This window comes from Schistocerca gregaria, chromosome 2, assembly GCF_023897955.1.
Source record: "Schistocerca gregaria isolate iqSchGreg1 chromosome 2, iqSchGreg1.2, whole genome shotgun sequence".
NCBI lineage: Eukaryota > Metazoa > Arthropoda > Insecta > Orthoptera > Acrididae > Schistocerca > Schistocerca gregaria.
The window spans coordinates 607225804-607250371 of record NC_064921.1 but is presented as its reverse complement, the minus strand read 5'-3'; the positions used below and the strand labels follow the sequence as shown (position 1 = coordinate 607250371).

Below are 24568 nucleotides of genomic sequence, written 5' to 3'. Positions count from 1 at the left end.
GTCTTCTGTCAGCGAAGCAAGTAAAATATATTGTTTATATTTTATACGAGTATTGTGCGTACACATTTTGCAACTCAGGGGAAAACGAGGAACAATTCCTGAAAATTGTAGGAGGAAAGGGGGGGAGGGGGCAGCAGTACTTGACAGAGGACGTACATTGGCAGCGTTGTAGGTAGGCCTCGTACATCTCATGCTCTAACAATGCGCTTTGCAACAGTATAGTGGCGCCTATTGCTCCAATTAGCATAAAACTACTGACAAAAAAGAGCTCAGATTGAGACAGTATTAGCTTCGGCCAACAGTGCGCGAGAGTTAGCAATTCCGTGATTTGTCGTAGTGCAGTGCTAAAATTTAACGTGAACTAGAGTATTCACTGCTGTCGAGAAGCATTTTTCCCCCTTTTGGTGCTCTCTCCACAGAAAAACAGACACCTTAAAAGTGCAAGAAATCAATTAATTGGGCAATAAGTCTAAGCTGTAAAGAGATTTTAAGCACTTAAGGGGGGACGACTCGGTGAAGGACGAATATATTCCTCAAATTCAGGATTTTTTTTTTTCGCCGCACTGCTATGTAGTAGACAAATAGGGTTTGTTGCAATAAATAAATCATACATTGAAGTTATTATTGGCATTTTTATTGAAAAACTTTAATATCTCCTTTGTGAAATTAGTATTTTCTCGAGACAGCTCTGAAAGGAGGTAGATTTCTGGTTGTCGCTGTAACTGCGGTTGTGGTTATCGGAAACCTGAAGTTAAGAGAATTCAGTTCGCTTCAGCGGAGACTAAAAATCATTAACATCGGATGGATATTGTACCGTTGACTACGACACCCATGCCGAAAAACAAGGTTTTGAGAAAAACGCGTCCGCATCTCGTGGTCGTGCGGTAGCGTTCTCGCTTCCCGCGCCCGGGTTCCCGGGTTCGATTCCCGGCGGGGTCAGGGATTTTCTCTGCCTCGTGTCGTGATGACTGGCTGTTGTGTGATGTCCTTAGGTTAGTTAGGTTTAAGTAGTTCTAAGTTCTAGGGGACTGATGACCATAGATGTTAAGTCCCATAGTACTCAGAGCCATTTGAACCTCTCTTTTTTTTTTTTAGTATAGAAAAACGCGTTTAATGTTTGACAAGTATTTATCATATAAAAAACGGACAAAGTTTGAAACTTACGGGATATCATCGATGCGAGGTGCATAGTAACTATCACCCCAGCTAGTGGATAGCTGCTTTCTGCTATTTCGACCTGATGAGCCCTCATTTTGCTCCTGAAAGCCCTTTTCGTCGCTGAGCGCACCGCCGCTGGCGTCTCCGCCTTCACAGAATCCGCCCAGTTCATCGCCGATTTTGATTTAACGGGCATTTGCCACGTGCAGTAATGCAGTGTCGGCTACACTGAATAGACATACGGCTAAATCTGAAGCAATGTTGACAATTTCGCCTCTGCTGGATGTTGCTTTTGGAGTTTATCTCCAAATGAGAAAAGTGAAAGCCTACTATGTGTTCAAGATACTGGTAAACATTTGCACCATTAGAGTCAGCCCTAAACATCTCACAGATGCAACATGGCGCGTGGGCGCGTAACAGGTTCTCTAATGCCGAGGCGTCCCGCTCACGCTCGGCTTCAAACGCTCACAGAATCGTTACTTTTCGGATAACACTGACAGAGGAGCGGGGTGCCATATGCATTTAGTTATCTGTATATATGCGTGTCTGGGTGCAGGCTGCCCGATAACCGGTTTGCATTTCAGTGAAGGGGGTCGCCTGAATACTTAGTCGGAGGTCACTGGCTGGATTGTGTATGTTTACGAGGTTGTGTGTTACTTGCGTCACAAGACAGCTATTTATATGACCAACACGCTCCGAAACGATTGCAGAAAAAGACTGTTTTTGTGAGAGATTATAAAATTACGTATCGTTCAAGATATTGTGGGCAGGCTCTTAGAGTGCACAATTCAAATACTAGCGACGATTAGGAAGCAACATTATAGAGAAATAACTTTCCCGGGCCAATACACCTCACGAAAAAAAAAAAAAAAAACTTTTTGTGGAACTGGATATTGATTAAGATATGTCGAATGTCTCAAGCGCGGAAGTTAGAATAAACTGTGGTAAAACAGTTGTTTCGACAGTGGAACAGTCTGGAATGCAGGTTTAACAGTTAAATGGGCATACAACGCGTGAGGTACCAAATGAAAAGTACCACAAGAAACAGATGGAAACAGAAATCTCTAAAAGTCTTTTTCACAACTGATAGGGTTGTGGGACGTCCGCAGTGCCATCGAGGAGTGGCTGGGAGGATGTGTAAAGATGAGAAAATGTAGAGCAAATGTCCGAAAATGATTCGTGTACATGTGAACATGATTGGCACAACACTAAATTTGCACCACGGCAATCGTTTTCAGATAGTGTTAGTTCGGTCTTATAGAGTCTGAATAATAGCATATTTACGCTAGGCGAAGTTTTCAGGAGTGGTAGTTGATCACAATGTGTGGTGAGGAGGTTCCAGAACACAAACGGCTTCTTGAATTGGGAATAAATTAGCTTTCTTTTCCCCACAAATATCTTGCTACTTTGCGTTAAAACGAAAGGTTAATCGTAAGTTATTCAAGTCTTCAGTCTTGTGCAATCCTATTCATCCCTGCGCAACTAATAAAAACTACATCCATTTTGATTGGCTTGCTTGGTCTCCCTCTACAATTTTTAGCCCTTATGGAACTCTCCATTACAAAACTTGTAGTCAAGTTGTGCTACAAACACCATTTCCATCCTATACAAATACTTCGAATAGTTATGTGATCTACCCATCTAATCTTCACTATTCTTCTGTAGTGCAGTTTTGTCACATATAGACATGGTTGAAGATCGAGGCTGTTATGTAACATACGTTGTTGATGGTGTACAGCAAGCAACCACAAATTGGCTTTAGGTTACTTTATTCAAAAAGTAAAGTTACTGGTTTCGATTTTTTCACAGTTCATTATCAGACGGTTTCTTTATACTCTCATCAGTACAGATTGTACATTGGTTTCCTGTGAGTTGCCCTGGATAAACAATAATTTACAAATTATAAAAGTATTCCAGAATGAGATTTTCACTCTGTAGCGGAGTGTGCGCTGATATGAAACTTCCTGGCAGATTAAAACTGTGTGCCCGACCGAGACTCCAACTCGGGACGTTTGCCTTTCGCGGGCAAGTGCTCTACCATCTGAGCTACCGAAGCACGACTCACGCCCGGTCCTCACAGCTTTACTTCTGCCAGTATCTCGTCTCCTACCTTCCAAACTTTACAGAAGCTCTCCTGCGAACCTGCAAGGTAGGAGACGAGATACTGGCAGAAGTAAAGCTGTGAGGACCGGCCGTGAGTCGTGCTTCGGTAGCTCAGATGGTAGAGCACTTGCCCGCGAAAGGCAAAGGTTCCGAGTTCGAGTCTCGGTCGGGCACACAGTTTTAATCTGCCAGGAAGTTTTATTAAAGTATTGCCAAAATGGTTGCACTACGTATTAGTGTTGGGATGAAACTTACGTGAAATGTTCATCTGGCACATTTGTATTAGCATTGTTCTTGCAATGAAATTCATTCTCAAGGGTGTTTGTATTTTCACAGTCACAAACTTTGTACTGCATTGTAAATCAATTTCGATCGCTCACAAAAGGAATTTTCAACTTGCACCACATGTTTTGAATTATCACATACGAAAACAAATAAACAATTTGCCATATCTTCGTATCATTGCATTGTAGCGTCTTTGACACTCATTTACTTTGCAAACTGTAACCATGTTGGTTACACGTTTGTAATTTGAAAATTACTGTTTATCCCAGGGCAACTTACAGGAAACCAATGTATAACCTGCATTGATAAAAAACCGTCTGTTAATGAATTGTAAAACAATTGGAAACCGGTAACGGTACTCTTTCAATAAAGTAACCTAAAACCGGTTTGTCGCTGGTTGCTGTGCGCCATTAACAATTTATTCTTTTGTAGTCCACGTTTCAAAAGCTAGTATGCTCTTCTTGTTTGAACTGTTTACTGTCCACCTTTCACTTTCCTACAAGGCCTCACGATAGACAAATACCTTCATTTCACACTTCCTGACTTTTATATTTATTTTCGATGTTGACAAATTTCTTATTCAGAAACATTTTTCTTACTCTTGCCAGTGTACATTTTGTCTCCTCTCTTGAGCCATCGTTAGTTATTTTGTTGGCCAAATAGAAAAAGTATTCGACTTCGGGTCTTACATTCTAATCTAATTCTCTCATCGTACCCATACTTGATTCTACTACAATCCGTTACAGTTGTTTTCATCTTAAAACCTCGTTTCAAGACATCACTTCAGTTATACAACAATGTCGCGTTCACCTCTCAACAACTGCTTCCCACCCAGATCCTTCGACTCTAGTAACCGGTTTGCTTTTTGTATAAGTTATAGGTAACCTTTGAATTTCTGTATTTAATCGCTATACCTTCAGAGTTTCTTCAATGAATGCATTTGACTCAACTTTATCAAACACTTTCTCTAACTCAACAAATCATAGGTTTGGATTTATTAAATCCCTAGACTACGATAAGTCGAAGTGTCAGTCCTATCTCGTGTGGCTTAGATTTCTTCTGAGCCCAAAATGACCTTCCTGTAAGATCACTTCAACCACTTAGTCCGGTCTCTAGTAAATAATTCCTGCCAGTATAATTGCACAATGACTTATTAAAACGGTGATGTTAATGTATTCTCATCTGTTGGCACCTGGATTATCTGGAAATGTGGATTCCTTTGTTTAAGGGTAAGAGAGAACACTGATAAGTGTAACAGAGGCTTAAGGAAGAGGTACGTGCTGTTTTACATGTCTTAGACATTTTAGAAACAGCAAATATAATTGTCTATCCTTTCATTATTGACGCTCTTAGGGCAAAAATTTGGAAATTAGTGGTAAGGTCTTATGGGGCCAAACTGCTGAGGTCAACGGTCCCTAAGCTTACGCACTACTTAATGTAACTTAAACTAACGTACGCTAAGGACAACACACACACACACACACACACACACACACACATGCCCGAGGGATGATTGGAACGCTGGACGGGGGTAGCCGCGTGGGCCATGACAAGGCGCCTTCGACCGCGCGGCGCTCTGGAGTTAGATATGTTTATAAAAGGAATAATAGGATTGGATTTAGTAGAAACGGCAGAAGTCGAATCAAATAATTCGTAGAATATATAAGAGGCAGACAAGTGAAAACGAGACTCGTGGAAAAATGTGAGTAAACTGTTTATTATTTCGAAACTAGTCGCCATAACTGTTATCATATTTATCCCCCTATGAATAAGACGGTTAATTCAGTCATGGAAAAATGATTGCGGTTGCCTGCGGAACCAGGTTCATAGTCAGGCGTCTACATTTTCCTCCGAAAGAAATCAACGGCCACAAATGCCATTCTTCAGGGCTCCAAAAATATGGAAATCGCACGGAGAGAGATCGAGACTGTAAGCAGGATGTGTCAGAGCTTTCCAGCGAAACTTCAGCAGGGTAGTCGATACAACGGTCAAGTCATCTCCGGCAAAGTGATGATGACCTTTTTCTTTGACTGCAAGGGCTCGCTGCTCGTTGGCTGTCTGCAACACGGCGCCACAATTAACGCGCATCGGTATGTGCACACTTTCGATATATTAAGCGCGCCACGTAGTCCAAACGCCCAGGAATGTTGACGGACGGCATCATCCTGTTGCAGGATATTGGCCACTCACATGTTGCCCAAGAAGTTTCAGTGGGAAACTCTTACACATCCCCCATACAGTCCCGATCTCTCCCCATGCGATTTCCACATTTTTGGTGCCCTGAAGAAAGACATTCGTGGCTGTGCTAAGGTCGTAGATTTGCACGTATGGTTTCGTAGGCAACCGCTAACATTTTTCCATGAAGCCTGTTTTGTCACACACTGGGATAGGCGTATTAAGTTGTGGCGATTACTTTTGAAGTAATAAACAGTTCACTTACGAGGTTCACTCCAAAAGAAATGCAAACTATTTTTTTTTAATCCATCTTTTGTTCTACATGTTTGAAAGTTTTACAGTGTGTAGATACATCCTTTAGGAACAATATTTTCATTTCTCCACATAATTTCCATCCCTCTCAACTGCCTTACGGCACGTTGGAACCAACGCCTGTATACCCTCAAAGTAAAATTTTGGACCAACCTGTTGGAACCACTGTTTGGCAGCTTGCACAAGGGAGTCATCATCTTTAAACTTTGTTTCATGAAGAGAGTCTTTAAGTTTCCCAAAGAGATGATGGTCACATGGAGCCAGGTCAGGACTGTAAGGCGGGTGTTTCAGTGTTGTCCATCAGAGTTCTGTGATCGCTTCCATGATTTTTTGACTGATATGCGGCCGTGAATTTTCGTGCACCAGCAAAACTTCCTGCTTGTGCCGATGTGGTCGAACGCTTGTGCCGATGTGGTCGAACACAGTCGAGCTTGAAGTTTCTTCAGTGTCGTCACATTTATGGTGGTTCCACTTGGCATGATGTCCACAAGCTAAAATCCTTCGGAATCGAAAAACACCGTAACAAAAATTTTCCAACAGAAGGTGTGGTTTTGAATTTTTCTTTCCTGGGTGAACTTGCATGATGTCACTCCATTGATTGCCTTTTCGTCTCTGGTGAAAGATGATGGAGCCATGTTTCATGACCTGTCACAATTCTCCCAAGAAATTCATCTCCACATTCTCGTACTGTTCCAAAAGTTCGCTGCATGCCGTTTTCCTCGTTTCTTTGCGAGCCACTGTCAACATCCTGGGAACCCACGCGGCACAAACCTTTTTTAACGCCAAACTTTCAGTATTCTGCAAACACTTCCTTTTCCTATCCCAACGTAGCCTCACAATTCGTTCACTGTGATGCGTCTGTCAGCAGTCACCAATTCGTTAGCTCTGTGCACATTGCCTGGAGTGAGTGCAGTATGAGGCCTGCCGCTGCGAGGAAAATCCTCAATATTGCCGTGCCCACTTTCATCACGTAACCTGCTTGCCCACCGACTAACTGTACTGCGATCGACAGTAGCATCTCCATAGACCTTTTTCAACCTCTTGTGGATGTTTCCCACTGTCTCGTTTCCACAGCACAGGAATTCTATGACAGCACGTTGCTTCTGACGAACGTCAAGTGTAGCAGCCATCTTGAAGACATACTGTGACGGCGCCACTTACGGGAACAGGTTGAACTAAGTTTGAAAACCAACGGGAAGAATGTATCTACACACTGTAAAACTTTCACACGTGCAGAATGAAAACAGTATTTTTACAATAATAGTGTACATTTCTTTTGGAGTGACCCTCGTAGTTTTTTGCCATGTCTCGTTTACACTTGACTGCTCTTATATAGCCTGTTTAATCGTATCTGATGATGGTAGTAAACCTCAGTCTAGTAATGCAGCATCAAAACAGCTATCACCAAGTGACTGGTGGTAGGCACTTCGTCATAAATATGAAAGTAACGCTAATTTGGAGTGTATCGCCAGTGCACGTAATTTTCGTGCAGCGGTCGCTTCGTCGACTGTGAGATGGCTGCGAATTACATTGGCCGGAAGAGAGGCTCGGCGCCAGCCACCGCCTGCTCTCCGTCCCCCCTAATTAGCGGAATGTGGTGCGCGCTCTGTCAGCGGCGCGTCTCTTCACAGCTGGCGTCTGGAGTCTCCTAAATCGGTTTACGAGCCGCAGCTCCGCTTTGTAGTGTAAATTGGGCGCCAGCGGTGGCGGCAGCGGCAGCAGCCGCGGAAACGGCGGCCCGCCTATCTGGGCCGCGCTGTGCCCCGCCCCGCTGCCCGCGCCGACACACGCCTCCGCCCCCGCCCCCGCCAGATTTCCCCGTTTTCCCTTTTCTCCTTGGATCGTCGCGTGCGCTTTGTCGGCCGCGTGCGTGTCCTGTTACGGATCGTCGAGTCGCTTCCCGCGCGTCGTGACTCCGCGGGCCGCCGTCCCAAACGGTGTCTCGTCTTCCAGCCGGTTACGTAATTCTCGCAGCCGCTTTACGGTACCGTCCACCACATCTGCGTTCTCCTTCACAACGCTCGCTCTGCCCTGCGTGTGCATTATTAGAGGCAGGCAAACTGAAACACGTAACTGTTTCGAAACGAATGAAACAGTACAATGTATTCCAGAATGAGATTTTAAATGTGCAGCGGAGTGTGCGCCGATATGAAACTTCCTGGCAGATAAAAGCTGTATGCGCGACCGAGACTCGAAGTCGGGACCTTTGCATTTCACGGGCAAGTGCTGTACCAACTGAGCTACCCAAGCACGACTCTCGAGCTGCTCCGCACACAGTTTTAATCTGCCAGGAAGTTTTATATCAGCGGACACTCCGCTACAGAGTGAAAATATCATTCTGGAAACATCGCCCAGGCTGTGGCTAAGCCATGTCTCCGGAATATCCTTTCTTTCAGGAGTGCTAGTTCTGCAAGGTTCGCAGGAGAGCTTCTGTAAAGTTTGGAAGGTAGGAGGCGAGATACTGGCAGAAGTAAAGCTGTGAGGAGCGGGCGTGAGTCGTGCTTCGGTAGCTCAGATGGTAGAGCACTTGCCCGCTAAAGGCAAAGGTCCCGAGCTGGAGTCTCGGTCGGGCACACAGTTTTAATCTGCCAGGAAGTTTCAGTGCAATGTATTGTTTCGATACGCTGTTTCGAAACAGTGAAACCTACACATTTTATCATCTTGAATGTCTACTGTATAAGTATGTCCATATAAACACAAATGAGGTGCGAGAGCGCTAATCATGTCGCAGAAAGTATGAAGCTATCACTTAGGCGTCTTGACAATTTCGTATTTCCTGCAGCAAATGCACTGCTTTCGTGTCGTGTGACTTTCATGCTTTTCAATTGGCTGAGGACAGCCATAACTGAAGACAGAAGAACCACCACGAACGGAACTGGAGGTGGGAGCAAACTGCAGAAACAACGGATATGCTACTGGGATTTCCACAGTCCGTTAGTATGGGTAATATAACCATCCTGCTAATTTCTATGCACACAAGGGAATCATTGTGGATAATAGGCACACTGACTATAGACTCACAAATAACGCCAAATAATTCGAATAATTAACAAAATATAACAGAAAAAATTGTCTTTCAAGGTGTTTCGAACCTTTACTATAAATTCACCATGCTTCCCAGCCTTTCCCGTTCACCATTACACTATCAGTGATATATCAAACAGATTGATTGCAATTATACCTACATCAAATTTATGTATATGTCTAATAACTGTCACTCTACGCCTTTTTATATTCAAGATGTTGTAGGCTTACTTGCGTTTCTTAATATGATTACTGTACATGAACAGAGAAGCGTATATTATAAAAAAAGTGTAATTTATCTGAATGATCTTCACATATTTATTATTTTGAATGTGAATAGTATGCATTGTTTTATTGTTTGGCTAGTGTTTATAAAGCAGATGTTACGCCATTTGTAAATAGGACAGTCAGCTAGAAACGAAGCTCTGTTTTCGGATATCTTAAGCTCCATGCTATTGCTTGTCAAAATGACTTCGACACTCTTGAAAGTGTTTCATGAAGTGGTATGTTGTGTTTCAGTACCTGTGCCGAGCCCGAATCTCGTCCGACACAGAGCGGACTCAAACATCACTGTCTCGATACAATCAGTCCGTTCCAAGCACAGGTGGACTGAAACAGCCTTATTTTGAAACAACGATACAGTTTGTGTGTCTGGCTCGAGATCGAATCTGGTCCGGTTATCCGAGATAGGGGCGGAATGAAACACCACTGTTTCGAAACAGTGAACCACAGCCGTTCCAAAACACAGAAACAGTTCCACGTATCAATACACTCTATCGAAACATAGAAACAGTGGCCAAGTCTAGTCTGCATGATGTGTCACCGATGAAAACGTGTCATGTACTCTGACTTTTCTCCACATCCGTCAACAGCGATGTTCGACAGCCTTTTCATGATCTAGGATGCAAAGTGGCACCTTTGCTTTGAACGATTCAGTGTGTATATCGTGTATCTCGCTAACGTAGCAGCGACTCAGATGCAGATTGCGAAATGACTAAATTAACAGGATTTCCTGCAGAGGACGTTGAGCCAGAGGTAATCACAGCAGCGGTGCACTCACCGATACTACATAAACAGTTTCATTGATGATGGGTCCACCAGACGGAGCACCACGTGCGCTGATTCCGTCACACCAGCAGGACCGCGGGACTGAACCCGCAGCATCTTTGCCGGAGGAGAAGGTTGCGCACACATAGGAAAAGGAATCCACTACGGTCCAGCTACAGTACTGATGACAAACAGCTGGGGACAGCGTCTGCCGTAAAATATCTAGGCGTAACTATCCACATTGACTTTAAGTGGTATGACGACATAAAGCAGATCGTGGGAAAAGCAGTACCAGACTCAGATTCATAGGAAGAATTTTAAAGGAAATGTAACTCGTCCAAGAAAGAAGTGACTTATAAGGTGATTTGTTCGCCCGATATTGAGTATTGTTGTTTTCTCTGGGGTCGCTATCAATTAGGACTGGTAGATCAGATAGAGAAGATCCAACGAAGAGCGTCGCGTCACGGTATCGTTTCGCTGGCGATAGAGCGTTACGGAGATGCTAAAGAAACTCCACTGGCAGACGTTACAAGAGAGGCGTTGTGCATCACGGAGAGATTTAATATCGAAATTTGGGTTCAAATGGTTCAGAGCACTATGGGACTTCACATCTACTGTCATTAGTCCCCTAGAACTTAGAACTAATTAAACCTAACTAACCTAAGGACATCACACACATCCATGGCCGAGGCAGGATTGGAACCTGCGACCGTAGCAGTCGCGCGGTTCCGGACTGCAGCGCCTAGAACCGCTCGACTACCGCGGCCGGCTGAAATTTGGGGACAGCACTTTTCAGTAGGAGTCGGACAACATATTACTTCCCCCCGTAATACATCTCGCGTGCTGAACGCGAGGAGAAAATTCGAGAAATTGGGCTTACCGACAATCATTCTTCCCACGCACTGGTCGCGAGTGGAGCAGGGTTGGACGGATCAGATAGTACCGAAAGTACACTTCGCCGCACACCATTTGGTGGCTTTCAGAGTATGATGTAGATGTAACTTACTCCCTAGCGCTACGAGGACTGGTCGCGTCGCGACGGCGTATCAGTCTTTAACGCTGGATGGGACTGTTTACGTGTGTGCTGCGGATGAACTTGACTAGCGATTGCAGACGTAAGTAGAAACCTTTTTGGGTCACGTCCTGTGCTAGCCAGTGCGGACCGCACCGCTGCACTGACTGCATTTGTTTGTGTGCGTGAATTGTTCTTGTTGTGCACTAGTAGACGCTGCCCATTACTGTGCTCAGCAAGAACATCTACGGATTTATCAGTACACACATGAGTCCTAGAAACGCAGACTGAGGGCGCATCTGAGACGTTCGACTAACGGATGGATTCCTAGAGAAAGACGATTTGTCAAAGCTTTTAGCAGTAAGGTTGCTCCATTAACTTGAAGTAGGTTTTGATTTTTGAAAACAAAATCAGCGATCTTATTAATATATGATGATAAAAAATAGCCATTTTACGATGTACTTTACCTACAACTCGTCTTCAAATCTTAGTAATATAGACTATTGTAATGCATTTTATGCTAATAGTACACACTGTACTTCTGGTTGGTTAACACTGATGTCATACACAGGACGGTGAGTTTGACTAGTACTATTTAACACCACTCCCTGCCTATCCATTTAGCAGTCAGTTCAGCCTCGTGGATCGGCGCAGCTTGCTCCATGGAAGTCAACCTGCCATTCTGGGTATATGTACTTTGTAATCTTATTCAGTGTATATACGTTCCATTTGTACATGTGTCTGACGATGATCCTAAAGGACTGAAACTGGTGACTCTGATTAAAAGAGATTTTCGATCAAGACTGTTTTTTAATTATGAAGTAGATTTGTCTGGTACAGCCAGTCGAACAGTGACTGTGTACATTTGGCATAGGTCAGTGTAGTGGTAGGTATCGCATCTTGATTCGTTGGATCTGCGTAGGTCTGGCGCTTAAAGAGAGAACTGGAATGCCATACACGGTCATATGGTTTGTGAAATACGTTGAAAAAGCAAGTGAAATTAATGGGTTAGTGACAATATGTGATTCTGATATCATAATCACGATAACTTTGTATAAGCAGTAACAGTACACACAAGTGTCAAGTTTAAGCAGCTAACAAAAGAAGCCAGAGTGGAATAAGTATCAGAGACCTCTGTTGGCTTATCGGCCGGGATAGGCGAGTACTGGCTTGGAAAACAACAACCAGAGGGGCCCTCCTACCTCGAGACACGTCGCACCAAGGAAAGGATGGGAAATCATTTTGCCTGTCAGTTAATAAGAACAAACAGTCAATGAAATAAATTACGAAAATTACAATCAAAAAATAGAATTACCGAGCGGCATAGCAAACCATATGTGGAAAGCGCTCTGTACGAGGTAACGACAGCGGAAGGTATACATCACAAAGGCGTCATATGATTAGTGCAGGACATTGACAAACTAAACAAGGTAGGCACTGACCGCAAAGTCGGTCCGTCCAGTTTGCACTTTTCCTCGCTTGGGCTTCCTATTAATTTCTAGCTTCTCCAACAAAATGGAAATACAACCTATTCAGTACTCTCTGGACAATACACGTACTATTCTCAGTGACCTGCTCTTTTAATGGGAGAGTTGACAGGCGTTTACAACCACGTAACAAAACTGTCTTGGGGTTGCATTTAGCAGAGATCCACCATGCTACAGGGAGCAGACAGTTCCTGACCCCCAGTCTGCACCAGTGTCGCCAGTTGTACACCAGACCTGGCGAGTGACTCATGTATACGCGTCATTGCTGTAGCCTTGTTGATGTTCAAAAGGCAGAGGACATCGTTTATTCTTTCATTTAGTCCTCATCCACCAAATGATACGCCAGGCTCCGATCCCACGCCTATCTATTTCCCTGAAATAACGGTATTGAAACTTCGTACTTTTCAATTACATAAAAGTATTAGCTTACCATACACATGTCAAGTCAGTATGGTTCAAATGAGCACTATGCGACTTAAAATCTGAGGTCATCAGTCGCCTAGAACTTAGAACTAATTAAACCTAGCTAACCTAAGGATATCAAACACATCCATGCCCGAGGCAGGATTCGAACCTGCGGCCGTAGCGGTCGCTCGGTTCCAGACTGGAACGCCTAGAACCGCACGGCCACTCCGGCTGGCAAGTCAGTATGTCCCCTGGTTTTGGAGATTTTTCTCTAAAGACAAAATTTTCAGTACTTAATATTATTAGAACGTGTGTTCAGAGAATTGGCAATTTGCGTGAAGAATGGGGTCTTGAATTTCTGAGCATTTAAGAACGTCTGAGTGTAAAAATAGCATTGTGCAGTAGGGCAGGGAGTAACATAGACTGAACAAATGGAAAAATGTGAAAACTATCGATTTTTAGGTCGGAGAAGCAATATCTTTTCGTCGGTCCCTAAAGCATGTAAATATATATTTTGATAATTAACATAAATTCCATTTCAGTTACGATTGATCAGAAGAGGATTTTAGTGAAATGGCTCTGAGCACTATGGGACTTAACATCTGAGGTCATCAGTTCCCTAGAACTTAAAACTACTTACATCTAACTAACCTAAGGACATCGCACAAATCCATGCCCGAGGCAGGATTCGAACCTGCGACCGTCACACTGGCCGGCACGATTTTAGTAGTTACGCAGGGTGAGCACAATAGAATTTTACATTTTAAAAATTCATACTAATGGAACGGTACAACTTACTTGGTTGAAACATATACCGGATGATCAAAAAGTCAGTATAAATTTGAAAACTTAAAATGTAGATAGAGAGGTAACAATTGACACACATGCTTGGAATGACGTGTGAAAGATCTCTTGCGCGCATAGTTTGGTAATGATCGTGTGCTCAGCCGCCACTTTCGTCATGCTTGGCCTCCCAGGTCCCCAGACCTCAGTTCGTGCGATTATTGGCTTCGGGTGGCCTGAAGTCGCAAGTGTATCGTGATCGACCGACATCTCTAGGGATGCTGAAAGACAACATCCGACGCCAATGCCTCGCCATAACTCCGGACATGCTTTACAGTGCTGTTCGCAACAATATTCCTCGACTACAGCTACTGTTGAGGAATGATGGTGGACATATTGAGCATTTCCTGTAAAGAACATCTTTGCTTTCTCTTACTTTTTTATGCTAATTATTGCTATTCTGATCAGATGAATCACCATCTGTCGGTCATTTTTTGAACTTTTGTATTTTTTTGGTTCTAGTAAAACCCCATGTCATTCCAAGCATGCGTGTCAATTTGTACCTCTCTATCTGCATTATTCCGTGATTTATTCTGTTTTCAAATTTATACTGACTTTTTGATCACCCGGTATATGTAGATGTAGATATACAGGGACTCGATGTGTGCTCCGAGAATCACACGGCAAAACCTCGAGACGATATTAACACAGTTCCCAAACCTCGGGCAACAATTCGGTGGTGATGGACTCAAACGCACCTTCTAGTCCGTGCCGTAGGTGTGGCAAGGATTGTGACAGGGGTGGTACACACACTTTATCTTTCACACTAATCCATAAAAGAAATCACAAGGGGCTAAGTCTGGAGATTGTGTGGCTATCTGCACCGCACGCCGTCATCAGCACAAGCAGGGCCGATCCGTCGTCCAGGCGGAAGAGTGTTGAAACGTTTCCACACAGCCAAGTGGGAGAGATGAGGTGCACCATGTTGTTGCGAGACGAAGTTGCACTCTTGTTTCATTCAGAAGCCGCAATAAAGCATGCCGAAGCAATAAATGCCTGTTTTGGTTTTATCCATGAAAAAGAAGGGGCTGTACATCGTGACCCGCGACACTGTAGAGAACACATCGACTTTTGGCTAGACTCGCTCACGATGGATGAAGAAGTGGGGATTTTCTTGTCCTCGGTAAATGACCACAGTGCAGATTAAATTCGGCATTAGTTTTAAATGTTCCTTCACAACTAAGGATTAACTTGTTTCACGTGTCATTGTGATGGTCTTTCCCACATCTCAGTGCAGAAGTCGGATCGTGCAGTATAATCTCCTGGAGTGTATTCCTGGACCATATGCAGTCGGTACGGTTTCACGCGGAAGCGCTTACGCAGAATGTTGGAAATGGTTTTTTGTAGGGTCTGGAGTTCGTGACTTGCTCCAAGTGTCGATTTCTGTCGGCTTCGCTGGAGTGTTGCTCGGGTGCACAACCTTTTTCCCCGACATAGGAAGTCGACGAGGACTTTTGTCTTTGCAAATGTAGCCCTTCTCTTCGAACTTTTGGTACCAGGCATTAATGGGGATTGTGCTGGGTGGCTTCTGGTGAAAGTATGTGAGAAATATTCGTCGAACGGCTTCTGTCGACTTCCGTTTTTCTGGCTAAAGGACACACCAGACCTTATAATAAATGTAGTTCCCATTTTCTTCACTAGCACTCTCTGGTTGCAGAAGCCTCCAACGAAAGAATTGCGCTCATTAGTAAATAGACTTCCAGAGATACTCCATTAATAGGTTAAGGTTTCAAGCGAAAAAGTAGTAACGTTCCGTTTGTATGACTTTTTAAAACTATTAAGTTATTTTGTAGTCACACAGTATGAGAAAACGTACAACACTCATCGGCTATTACTAAAATCAGCCAGTCAGACAAGCGAACACTCCCTCATACAGTAGCTACGAGTCGTAATTGAATCACCAGTGCGTGAGATTGCATGTGTAATGGTTCCGATGTACACTAACAGATCGAGGATTGTCAAAATTGAACGTGTTTATCATATCCAAATTTAATAGTCGTTCTGATAAGGTGTAACAATCCCTTTCTTACTGCATATCGTCACCACGTGGCAAATTTCTCACAAGTCGCTTGGAAACGAAGTAATGGACCGTAGAATATTTTTGCCAAGCATAACAAAACGTACAGTGTAATGAGTCTGCTAATCGGCCGACTATATCTAGATTTAGTGACAGAACGACGTGACTTGGATGTAATTATGGACTTCGTGTGAATGTCGCACTTCAGAGGATTTTTTGAAGAGCGCGCTAGAGACTTGACATTAGAGAGCGGACTTGGAAGCAGTTTTGTGAATTGGCTGTGCTGAGATTAGACGTCATTTATTCTGTAAAGCAATTCGCTTAATAGAAAACCAAAGCCCGAAAAGTAGAAAGAACTTTCAGCTATACTAACATATAATTGTATGGTCCATGGACACATGAAATGCAGTCGCAGATTTTCACAGATTTTCTTGCCTGGTTAACTTTACGTGTCGCGGTGGATCTGGCAGTGCAATGTGTGCAGTGAGGCCGCCTCCTACAGCATCGCAGCCACATGACGTTCACAAAAGCCGCGCCGCCGCCAATCTTTCACAGAATAGCAGAACACGATCTCTCCCCGTCGTCCTCAACGTTCAGACGACTGTTAAGCATCAGAGTCATTTTTCGCCGTCGCCTATGAGACCAGCTTCGTACTGCTAGTGACCCGCTCTTTCACTGGAGATTCTGGAAAATTACGTAATACGGCGAACGATTTTAACTTAACCGGTATGTCCAATGGCAAGATCTTGGGAATGTCCGATAGAATATTACTTTGTGTGTTCTCACAAACGGCGTCGGTGAGACCGTCACCGGCGGCGGCAGCGTTTGAGCGATACGTCAGCCTGTCTGGATGGAGTCCAGCGTCACGCCTGCTAAGAGGACGGAACTTCCCGACGCCTCTACTTAACACGGCAAGTGGCTCACAAAGCGCTGCTAATACAACGGCAAATTACCACTCCGGGCCGCGTTATCCAGAGGTTAAGACACTGTGCTCGTGCTCAGGAGAGGTTCAAACTTCCCGGCTGGTCAACAGCACTCAATTTCCTGCCGTTCCCTTAAATCTCTTCGGTCAGTCTCGAACTGCTTCCTTCAGAAACGAGCCTAACATTATCGAACTGAACGTGTGTCCTGTATCTGTTGAGCTCTTTCTGAACTGGACATTTGTTTCCCGCAACCCGTATTGCAGAGAGCCAATCGACGGTGTAGCCTTTGTAAAGTTCGTCAGAAATAACCAGAGATACGAGCAACATTCATTACGAATTCCTGTCAACAAATAGCATAAAGAAAGAAACTGATTGTACACGTCATAGAACAGCTTGAAATGAGCCATTGTGCTCACAGTCGAATAAGTTCTTAATATATGGATTCTTTCTGAATGAGAGTGCAGTTTTCATTTAACGTTCAATTTGTGTGTTATGACAACTGAAACCCACAGTCAGTGCTCTTAAATTGATCTATGACTAAAAACTTGAATAATTGTTTTTTCTTAATTACGGAATTCCAATATTCTGCCAATGCTGTAACAATACGAAAACTCATTCGCAGCAGTCAGCTTACAGACGGCAGTCTACCGGCAGCACCGTATGAACATTGCTCATTCTTTGTACAATCTTTCTTGGTGCCGTTATTTAACTGTCTGAAACACACACATACGCACAGAGTATGAACAGGAAAGAATACTTAATATAGGATAATGCTGAATTTAAACCTCGGAATTAGGCAACAAAAATTGTTAATATACTTTTGTACCATTAAATTGCGTAACATCTTACAGATCTGAACCTGTCCTGATGATGTCTGATGGACGTAGGTGTTTTGAGTATAAGAAACCTCTTGTGATAATTGTTATTTTTTTCTCTTTTCTTTTGTGTTTTTTTTTTCATTCATTTCCTCGTGTTTTTACTTGTGTTTTCCTCGTTCTCCGTATTCAGTTCGATGGGTTATCTGTAAGCAACGAGTCCAGGCATACCACCACATCGGCGGGGCTGTTACGTGAATCATCAGTGGCTGTGTGACAGACACTGATATCGTCCGTAGGCGATTCTATACAGTGTTGCCTACTGCCAAAATGTTTCGGTGCTGTATCTCTGTGTAGTGCGGTACACAGAGAACAGCAGGAAGGGAGGTGGAGGTTCAAATGGTTCTGAGCATTATGGGACTAAACTTCTGAGGTCATCAGTCCCCTAGAACTTAGAACAACTTAAACCTAACTAACATAAGGACATCACACACATCCATCCCCGAGGCAGGATTCGAACCTGCGACCGTAGCGGTCTCGCGGTTCCAGACTGTAGCTCCTAGAACACTCGGCCACCACGGCCGGCCACATGGGTGTGTTGTAGGTCTACTCACTTCCGTTTTCGAGGTCAGTAACGCACCAGTGTTTTGTTGTCTAAGATGGAAGCAGCCAGTTGGAATCCTGGTAGTCAAATATGCAATAGACCTGTTTTAATGTCCTAATAAAATGACGTTATATTTTTATATTGCCGATTTCAGCCGTGTCAAATAGTCATGTTCCAATAAGTGTGCAGTATAGTAGTCCTAGCGTCGTAGAGGATCACGCATTGTTGACAGTCCTCATCAGTGACAACGAGACTGACGCTGAAACCACTGTCATGGACATTGATCCAAAGATGGCCATACGAATCCGATAAAATCCATACATATTATTATAAAAATGTATGTGTGTGTGTGTGTGTTCCACATCTCGTAAACCACTGGAGTGATTTCAACCAAACTTGGTACACACATCCTTAACTGCCAGGCAATAAACGCTGTGGAGTAAGAACCTCCTACCTTAGCTCAGAAGATATGACGTCATAAACAGTGATATGCGTGAAAAACTGCCACTTCATCCATGGCCTTTAAAGTATTTCTTCTGTACTACTTACTGTACCCGCAATAAATTTCGCACACAATATCCACATACGCCTATAAATGAAGCTACAAAAGTATATAATGGTACCACACATAGTTCAAGAGATATTACGACATAAACAGTGAGATGTGTGAGCAACTGCTGCATCATACATGAAGTTTTAATACATTTATTGTTTACTGGTAAGGCACTCCAGTAGTCGAGTCAGATTAAGGGAACCCCCTGACTCCTGTCACTTATTTTGATAACTTTCAAATGCAAAGCCAAACGGCTGCAAGCGAAAACAGTAGCCGTCTTTAGAGCTAGGAAGAGGCGTTACCCTAGAGACATTTACAAAGTGGCTTTTTAGACAAGCGAAGCGCTTGCGCCCAGCAAACACAAACTGTGAGAGATCCTATATCTTAATTTGGGTACTGCACTAACATATTTGTACAGTATGCATATTTCTTTGTACAGCTTTTTCATAATTTCAATGGTGTTTTCACGAATACATGGAAATAAATTTTTTTCGATACTTCACTACAAATACATGAAGTAGTTTTTACTTCCTGTTGCAATGACATTTATATATTTATATTCCGACTACCTGACAAACCCGGCATTGCCTGAGTATTTATCTTGCCAATTTTCTATTACAAACGAAAACAAGAAATTACAACGATTATAGTAATCATGTCCGTATCTTCACCATTAAATCATACTACATTGACAGATACTCGTCATCAGTATTGGATCACAAGAAAAAAGAGTAACATATTGTTATTGTTCACTGGCAGTACCTTGGCTTAAACTCAAATATCTGTGCAGTGTGTCTAGAATAGAGGGCACAATACACTCTTGTTTATGATCTGTCCGTCCAGCAGAATTCTCGATATTGGTAAGCCATGTGTCGACACCTACTTTCAAATCCCACCCCTTCAACCCTCTCACTCTTCCTATTTGATTCTTATAATGAAATACAACATAAACCCAATACTAAACGCTATAAATGCTCAAAATAATCATTCACACAATATACGCAACACATTATATCAAATATTGGCTAAACCACGTTCTAAAGGCAAAGTTGCCCCATATACATCAGACTTTACGTTAGGTAAGAATAATGGCATACTAAAGAACAGCTGGAAATCAGACACATTTGAGACAGAATGGAGAGCCTGTATGTTGATGCAGAAATATTGACGGTCATTTCTATACCTACGTACAAAGTCTGCAAACAACTGCGAAGTACATGGCTATAGGTACTTAGTATGTTATTAAGTTTTCTTCCCGTTGCAATTGTGTGTGGAGTGCGGGAAGAACGACCACTTAAATAGCCCTGGGCTGCTGTATATCAGTCTAACCGTGTATTTGTCGTCCTTACGCGAGCGATGCGTAGCTGTCAGAAGTATGTTACTAGATTCTCCACCTGATAGCGATTCCTGAAACTTCCTAAGTAGGGTTTCGTAGAATAAGTGACGTCTATCTGCAGGCGTCTGTCAGTTCATCTCCGTGACATTCTCCCGTGACTGAAACAAATCTGTGACCATTCCTGCTGCTCTTCTTTGAACGCCTTAAAAATAAGCTGTTAGTTCTATTTGATATGGGTGCGGCACACGAGCATTTTTCTAAGAAGGGGTGCACAAGCAATTTGTAGGCAGTCTCCTTTCTAAACTGACCGAATTTGCCAGTATCCTGCCAGTGAATCGACTCGTACTGGTCTGGTATTTTGCTGTGCAAGTGTCCGTAGTTTGATTTGAAAAAAACGTGTTGAGTTGGTAATTTTCAAAACCTTTCATGACTAGAAAGAAAAGATAAACAGAATTAGGAAAAGTAAAGAAACGCCATGTAATTCTTGAGAGGAGGTGACGATATGGAACAGAGAAGTGGGGATAGTTGACTATCAAGCAATTACTAAATCTACATGTTGAGTAAGATCACTGTAGAATTCACATAGTTGGTCTCTATATAGTGAAAAAATACTCCTCTTCTCAAATATGACTTTAGCTTCAAGATTTCTGATCAAAATTTTTCCATGTATAATCGAATGACGATGTTGCTAGGTACATACATACTGCAGGCATATCTCTCTAGTGAAGAGGATCAAGATTGAATGAGATAGCACACCAGTAAGTTAAGTACATTGGGCTTCCCATTGCTAAGACAGGTTTAAAACTAAATCCTTCCACAACAGTTCAGAATTGTTGTTAGTTTTTATCTTTACTGCTTCAGAATAAGGCCCTTTTTGTCTCTTATCAAATCGAGCATTAACACAAAAAAAACGTTCAAATGCGTGTGAAATCTTATGGGACTTAACTGCTAAGGTCATCAGTCCCCAGGCTTACACACTACTTAACCTAAATTATCCTAAGGACAAACACACACACACACACACACACACACACACACACACACACACACACACACAGACACATGCCCGCGGGAGCACTCGAACCTCCCCCAGGACCAGCCGCATAGTCCATGACTGCAGCGCCTCACACCGCTCGGCTAATCCCGCGCGACAAGCATTAACACATTACGGCAAAATAATCAACCCGGTGGAATGGAATGATTCGTCACAACGTAGTCGAGTGTCATTATTGTTATTGCTGTGGTTGATGAGAGAAGGTGGCATCCTAGAAAAGTTATACACCGGTGACTGGGAAAAGAAAAACTGTTGCCTCGATTCCACTTTCTATAGACTGGTCAAGCAACTAGGCGAGTGTTTTACTTTCAGGTATACAGTCTCCCTTTTGTCTCGAGTTTGCTTACCTGTCGGCAGGGCCTTACATGTGGAAGCCGGCTGACAGCAAACAGCACCCCTCTGCATTAGGATGATGGTGAAGTCATTAACACAATTAACGGCGGTTTCTTCTACATGTACAAAATGTAAGTTGATGCAAATGAGCAGGAAGAAGAACCCCCAGTCATCTAATGTAGTATTGGTCGAGTGTTCCTCGTCACAACTACAACGATTAAATATTTACACTTAACGTTGCAAGGCGATATGAAATGGAACGAGTACGTGATGTCCATAGCAGGGAAGGCATATGATACACATCGGTTTATTGGGAGAATTTTCGGTAAATCTAGTTCATCTACAAAGGAGGTCGTGCATAGAACACTAGAGTGACCCATTTTTAGTACTGCTCGAGTGTTTTGGTAGCATTAAAGGAAGACGTTGAAACAATTCGCAGGCGGGCTGCTAGATTTGTTACCGGCAGGTTCGAATATCACGAATATCTTCCTGAACTCAAATGGGAATTCCTGCAGGGAAGACCACGATCTCTTCGATGAACACTATTGATAAAATTCAGAGAAAGGCACTTTGGCTGACTGCTGAACAATCCTACTGCCGCCGGGTGAGTATCGCGAAGACAAGACAAGAGAAGAGAAATCAGGGTTCGTAAGGAGGCATACAGACAGTGTCGTTGTCCACACTCCATCTGCATGTGGAAAAGGAAAGTAAATTACTGATTATGGTACAAAGTACCCTCCGCCATGCACCATACGGTGGCTAGCGGAGTATTATAAGTACATGTACGCGGAGCGTTTGGTCAAAATGTTAATGATGTCATGTCAGGTGGAGCAATTTTTGGGGCAGTGACCAACGTCTTGGAGGCTTGGTACTCAAACTCCGTCATCGAGATACATATTTTCGCGTTTTTCCAAAATCGCTTTCGGTCAGTTTCGGGATGGTTCCCTCAACAACGTGGTCGTCAACTTCCTCCTCGCTCTTTGACGAGCGGACCTAGTTACACGTGCCCTGTGACCTTCATGTGGACGGGAAGTCGATGTGTAACCTTCCATCGTCCACAGCTGGACAACGCGCTGCACTTTGCTGGGCCGCTCAGCCCAACGGGCGAATTATCGACGGCTGCAGCTCGTAGTGGCCCCGACAAAGGTCAGTGCTGTGAGAACGTGTACGTGCTGCCAGCCCCGCGCCATCGATCAGCCACTCACTGCCGGCGACAGGCTCCCCATCGCCCTGAATTTGGTTTGCCACCGCCGAGCAACAGACGAGTACAGCACCAAATGCTGCCCAGTTTTTTCCAGCTCTTGTTGCGGCACCACTGACAAAGATATATCCCTTGTGGAACACAATGCTATAGACAGGATATCTCACGTTATTCTATATTTCTGGATTTGTAGAAGGCATTTGACACCGTTGCTCACAAGCACTTCTAATCGACTTGCGCGCCCATGGAGTATCGTCTATCATACGACTGGATTCGTGATCACCTGTTCGAAAGATACCAGTTCGTAGTAGCTGAAGGGAATTATCTAGTGAAAACGAAGCTCTATCTAGGGTTTCCTGACGAAGCATTACAGGTCCTCCGCTGTTCTTAATCTCTATAATCGATTTGGGAGACAATCTGACCAGCCATCATAGATGCCTGCAGATGATGTTTGCATTTACCGTCTAAAAAGCCGTCAGTAGATCAAAATTAATGAAAAATGATTTAGACACGGTATCTACATGGTGTGAAAAATGGCATTTGATCCTGAACAACAAAAAGTGTGAGATACATTAGTACTAGAAAAGTTCCTTTAAATATCGATCGCACGATAAGTAAAACACAATTAAAAGTTGTCAGATTAGCTATCAGGGGATTACAATTACGAACCACTTAAACTGCAATCATCACATAGAAAGTGTGATGGGGAAGGCGAACCAACGACTGCGTTTTATTGGGAGGAAACTCAGAAGATGCGACCGTCTCCGTCACTAAGCGTCAGCGCGTCTGACTGCCATACGGCAATCCCGAGTTCGATTCCCGGTACTGCCATGGATTTTTCCTCGGTGGGAGGAATGGATCGGGGTGTGCAATCGGCCTCGCGAGGCCAACCGAGGAGCTATTCAACCGATTAGTAGCGGTTAGAAGCTGAAGAGACCCGATAACGACCCGGAGGGCGGTGTACTGACCGCGTACCCCTCCATTCCGCATCCGATCAAACCGTTGACAGTTGATTGGCCCGTCTAGGTCCAGAATGCGTGACTTAGCTTACAAGATCCACAAAATCTACTAAAAATACTGCCTGCACTACGATTATCCATCCTCTTCTGGAGTACTGTTCCGTGGTGTGGGATCCTTTCCAAATAGCACTGAAGTCGAATATTGTAAAGGCTCGTCATCGAAACAAAGACATTTTTCGTTGCGGAGAGATCTTGTCGTGAACTCTCGATCAGCAACTCTCTCCTTCGAATCTATGCAAATAATAAAGCCGTAAAAACGTCGTGTATGTCTCTATGAACACGCTAATCTCCAAACTTTCTAGACGAATTTTCATCGCGTTTTCACAGATCACTTGAGCGTAGCTTGGGGCAAGATATACGATTTATTTCATCATAACTTGATCACGGAAATAGAATATATCGTGATTTAGGAGCCTGCTCAGCTTAGTAGTTCGGATGTTTGCCTTAGTAACACCGTAGAGTACCAAAGAGCCATTCTATGACGCTGTTGGTTTTTTTTACCTCACTGACAAGTACATTTGGAAGTTTACGTCATTGACAGAAATAACCGTGAAAATCTTATCTTTACGAATGCAAGTTAACCTAGAACTTACTCGGCTAGGATATACAGATTTCGCAATGCTTGTTAAAAGCCCAACGAAATTGCTTTGCTTCTTTCGACAGGTTTCTTCTTTTTAGATAGGCAATATAAATTCATTGACAAAGTGATTCTATAAGGATCCTGTTTTTATCGACTGAGACGCCATGTACTCCGCCTCGCTTTCCACATACGTTTACCTTCCCTCACGAGGGTCATTTACCAACTCATTACATTCCCACCTCAACTCATTACATTCCCACCTCAACTCATTACATTCCCACC

At 43.5% G+C, this 24568-nt stretch overlaps 2 protein-coding genes across 6 annotated transcripts in view; both read left to right on the top strand.

Annotated features, from left to right (window-relative positions):
* Window positions 1-24568, top strand: part of LOC126334563 (extracellular sulfatase SULF-1 homolog) — a 1305433-nt gene that overhangs the window by 276906 nt on the left and 1003959 nt on the right. The gene's annotated exons all lie outside the window — the stretch shown is intronic.
* Window positions 1-24568, top strand: part of LOC126335893 (uncharacterized) — a 137516-nt gene that overhangs the window by 22650 nt on the left and 90298 nt on the right. Inside the window, exons 2-3 of the mRNA XM_049999364.1 lie at window positions 7718-8017; window positions 22548-22632. Of these exons, the coding sequence (XP_049855321.1) occupies window positions 7718-8017; window positions 22548-22632 (385 nt within the window). The remainder of the gene's footprint in view (window positions 1-7717; window positions 8018-22547; window positions 22633-24568) is intronic.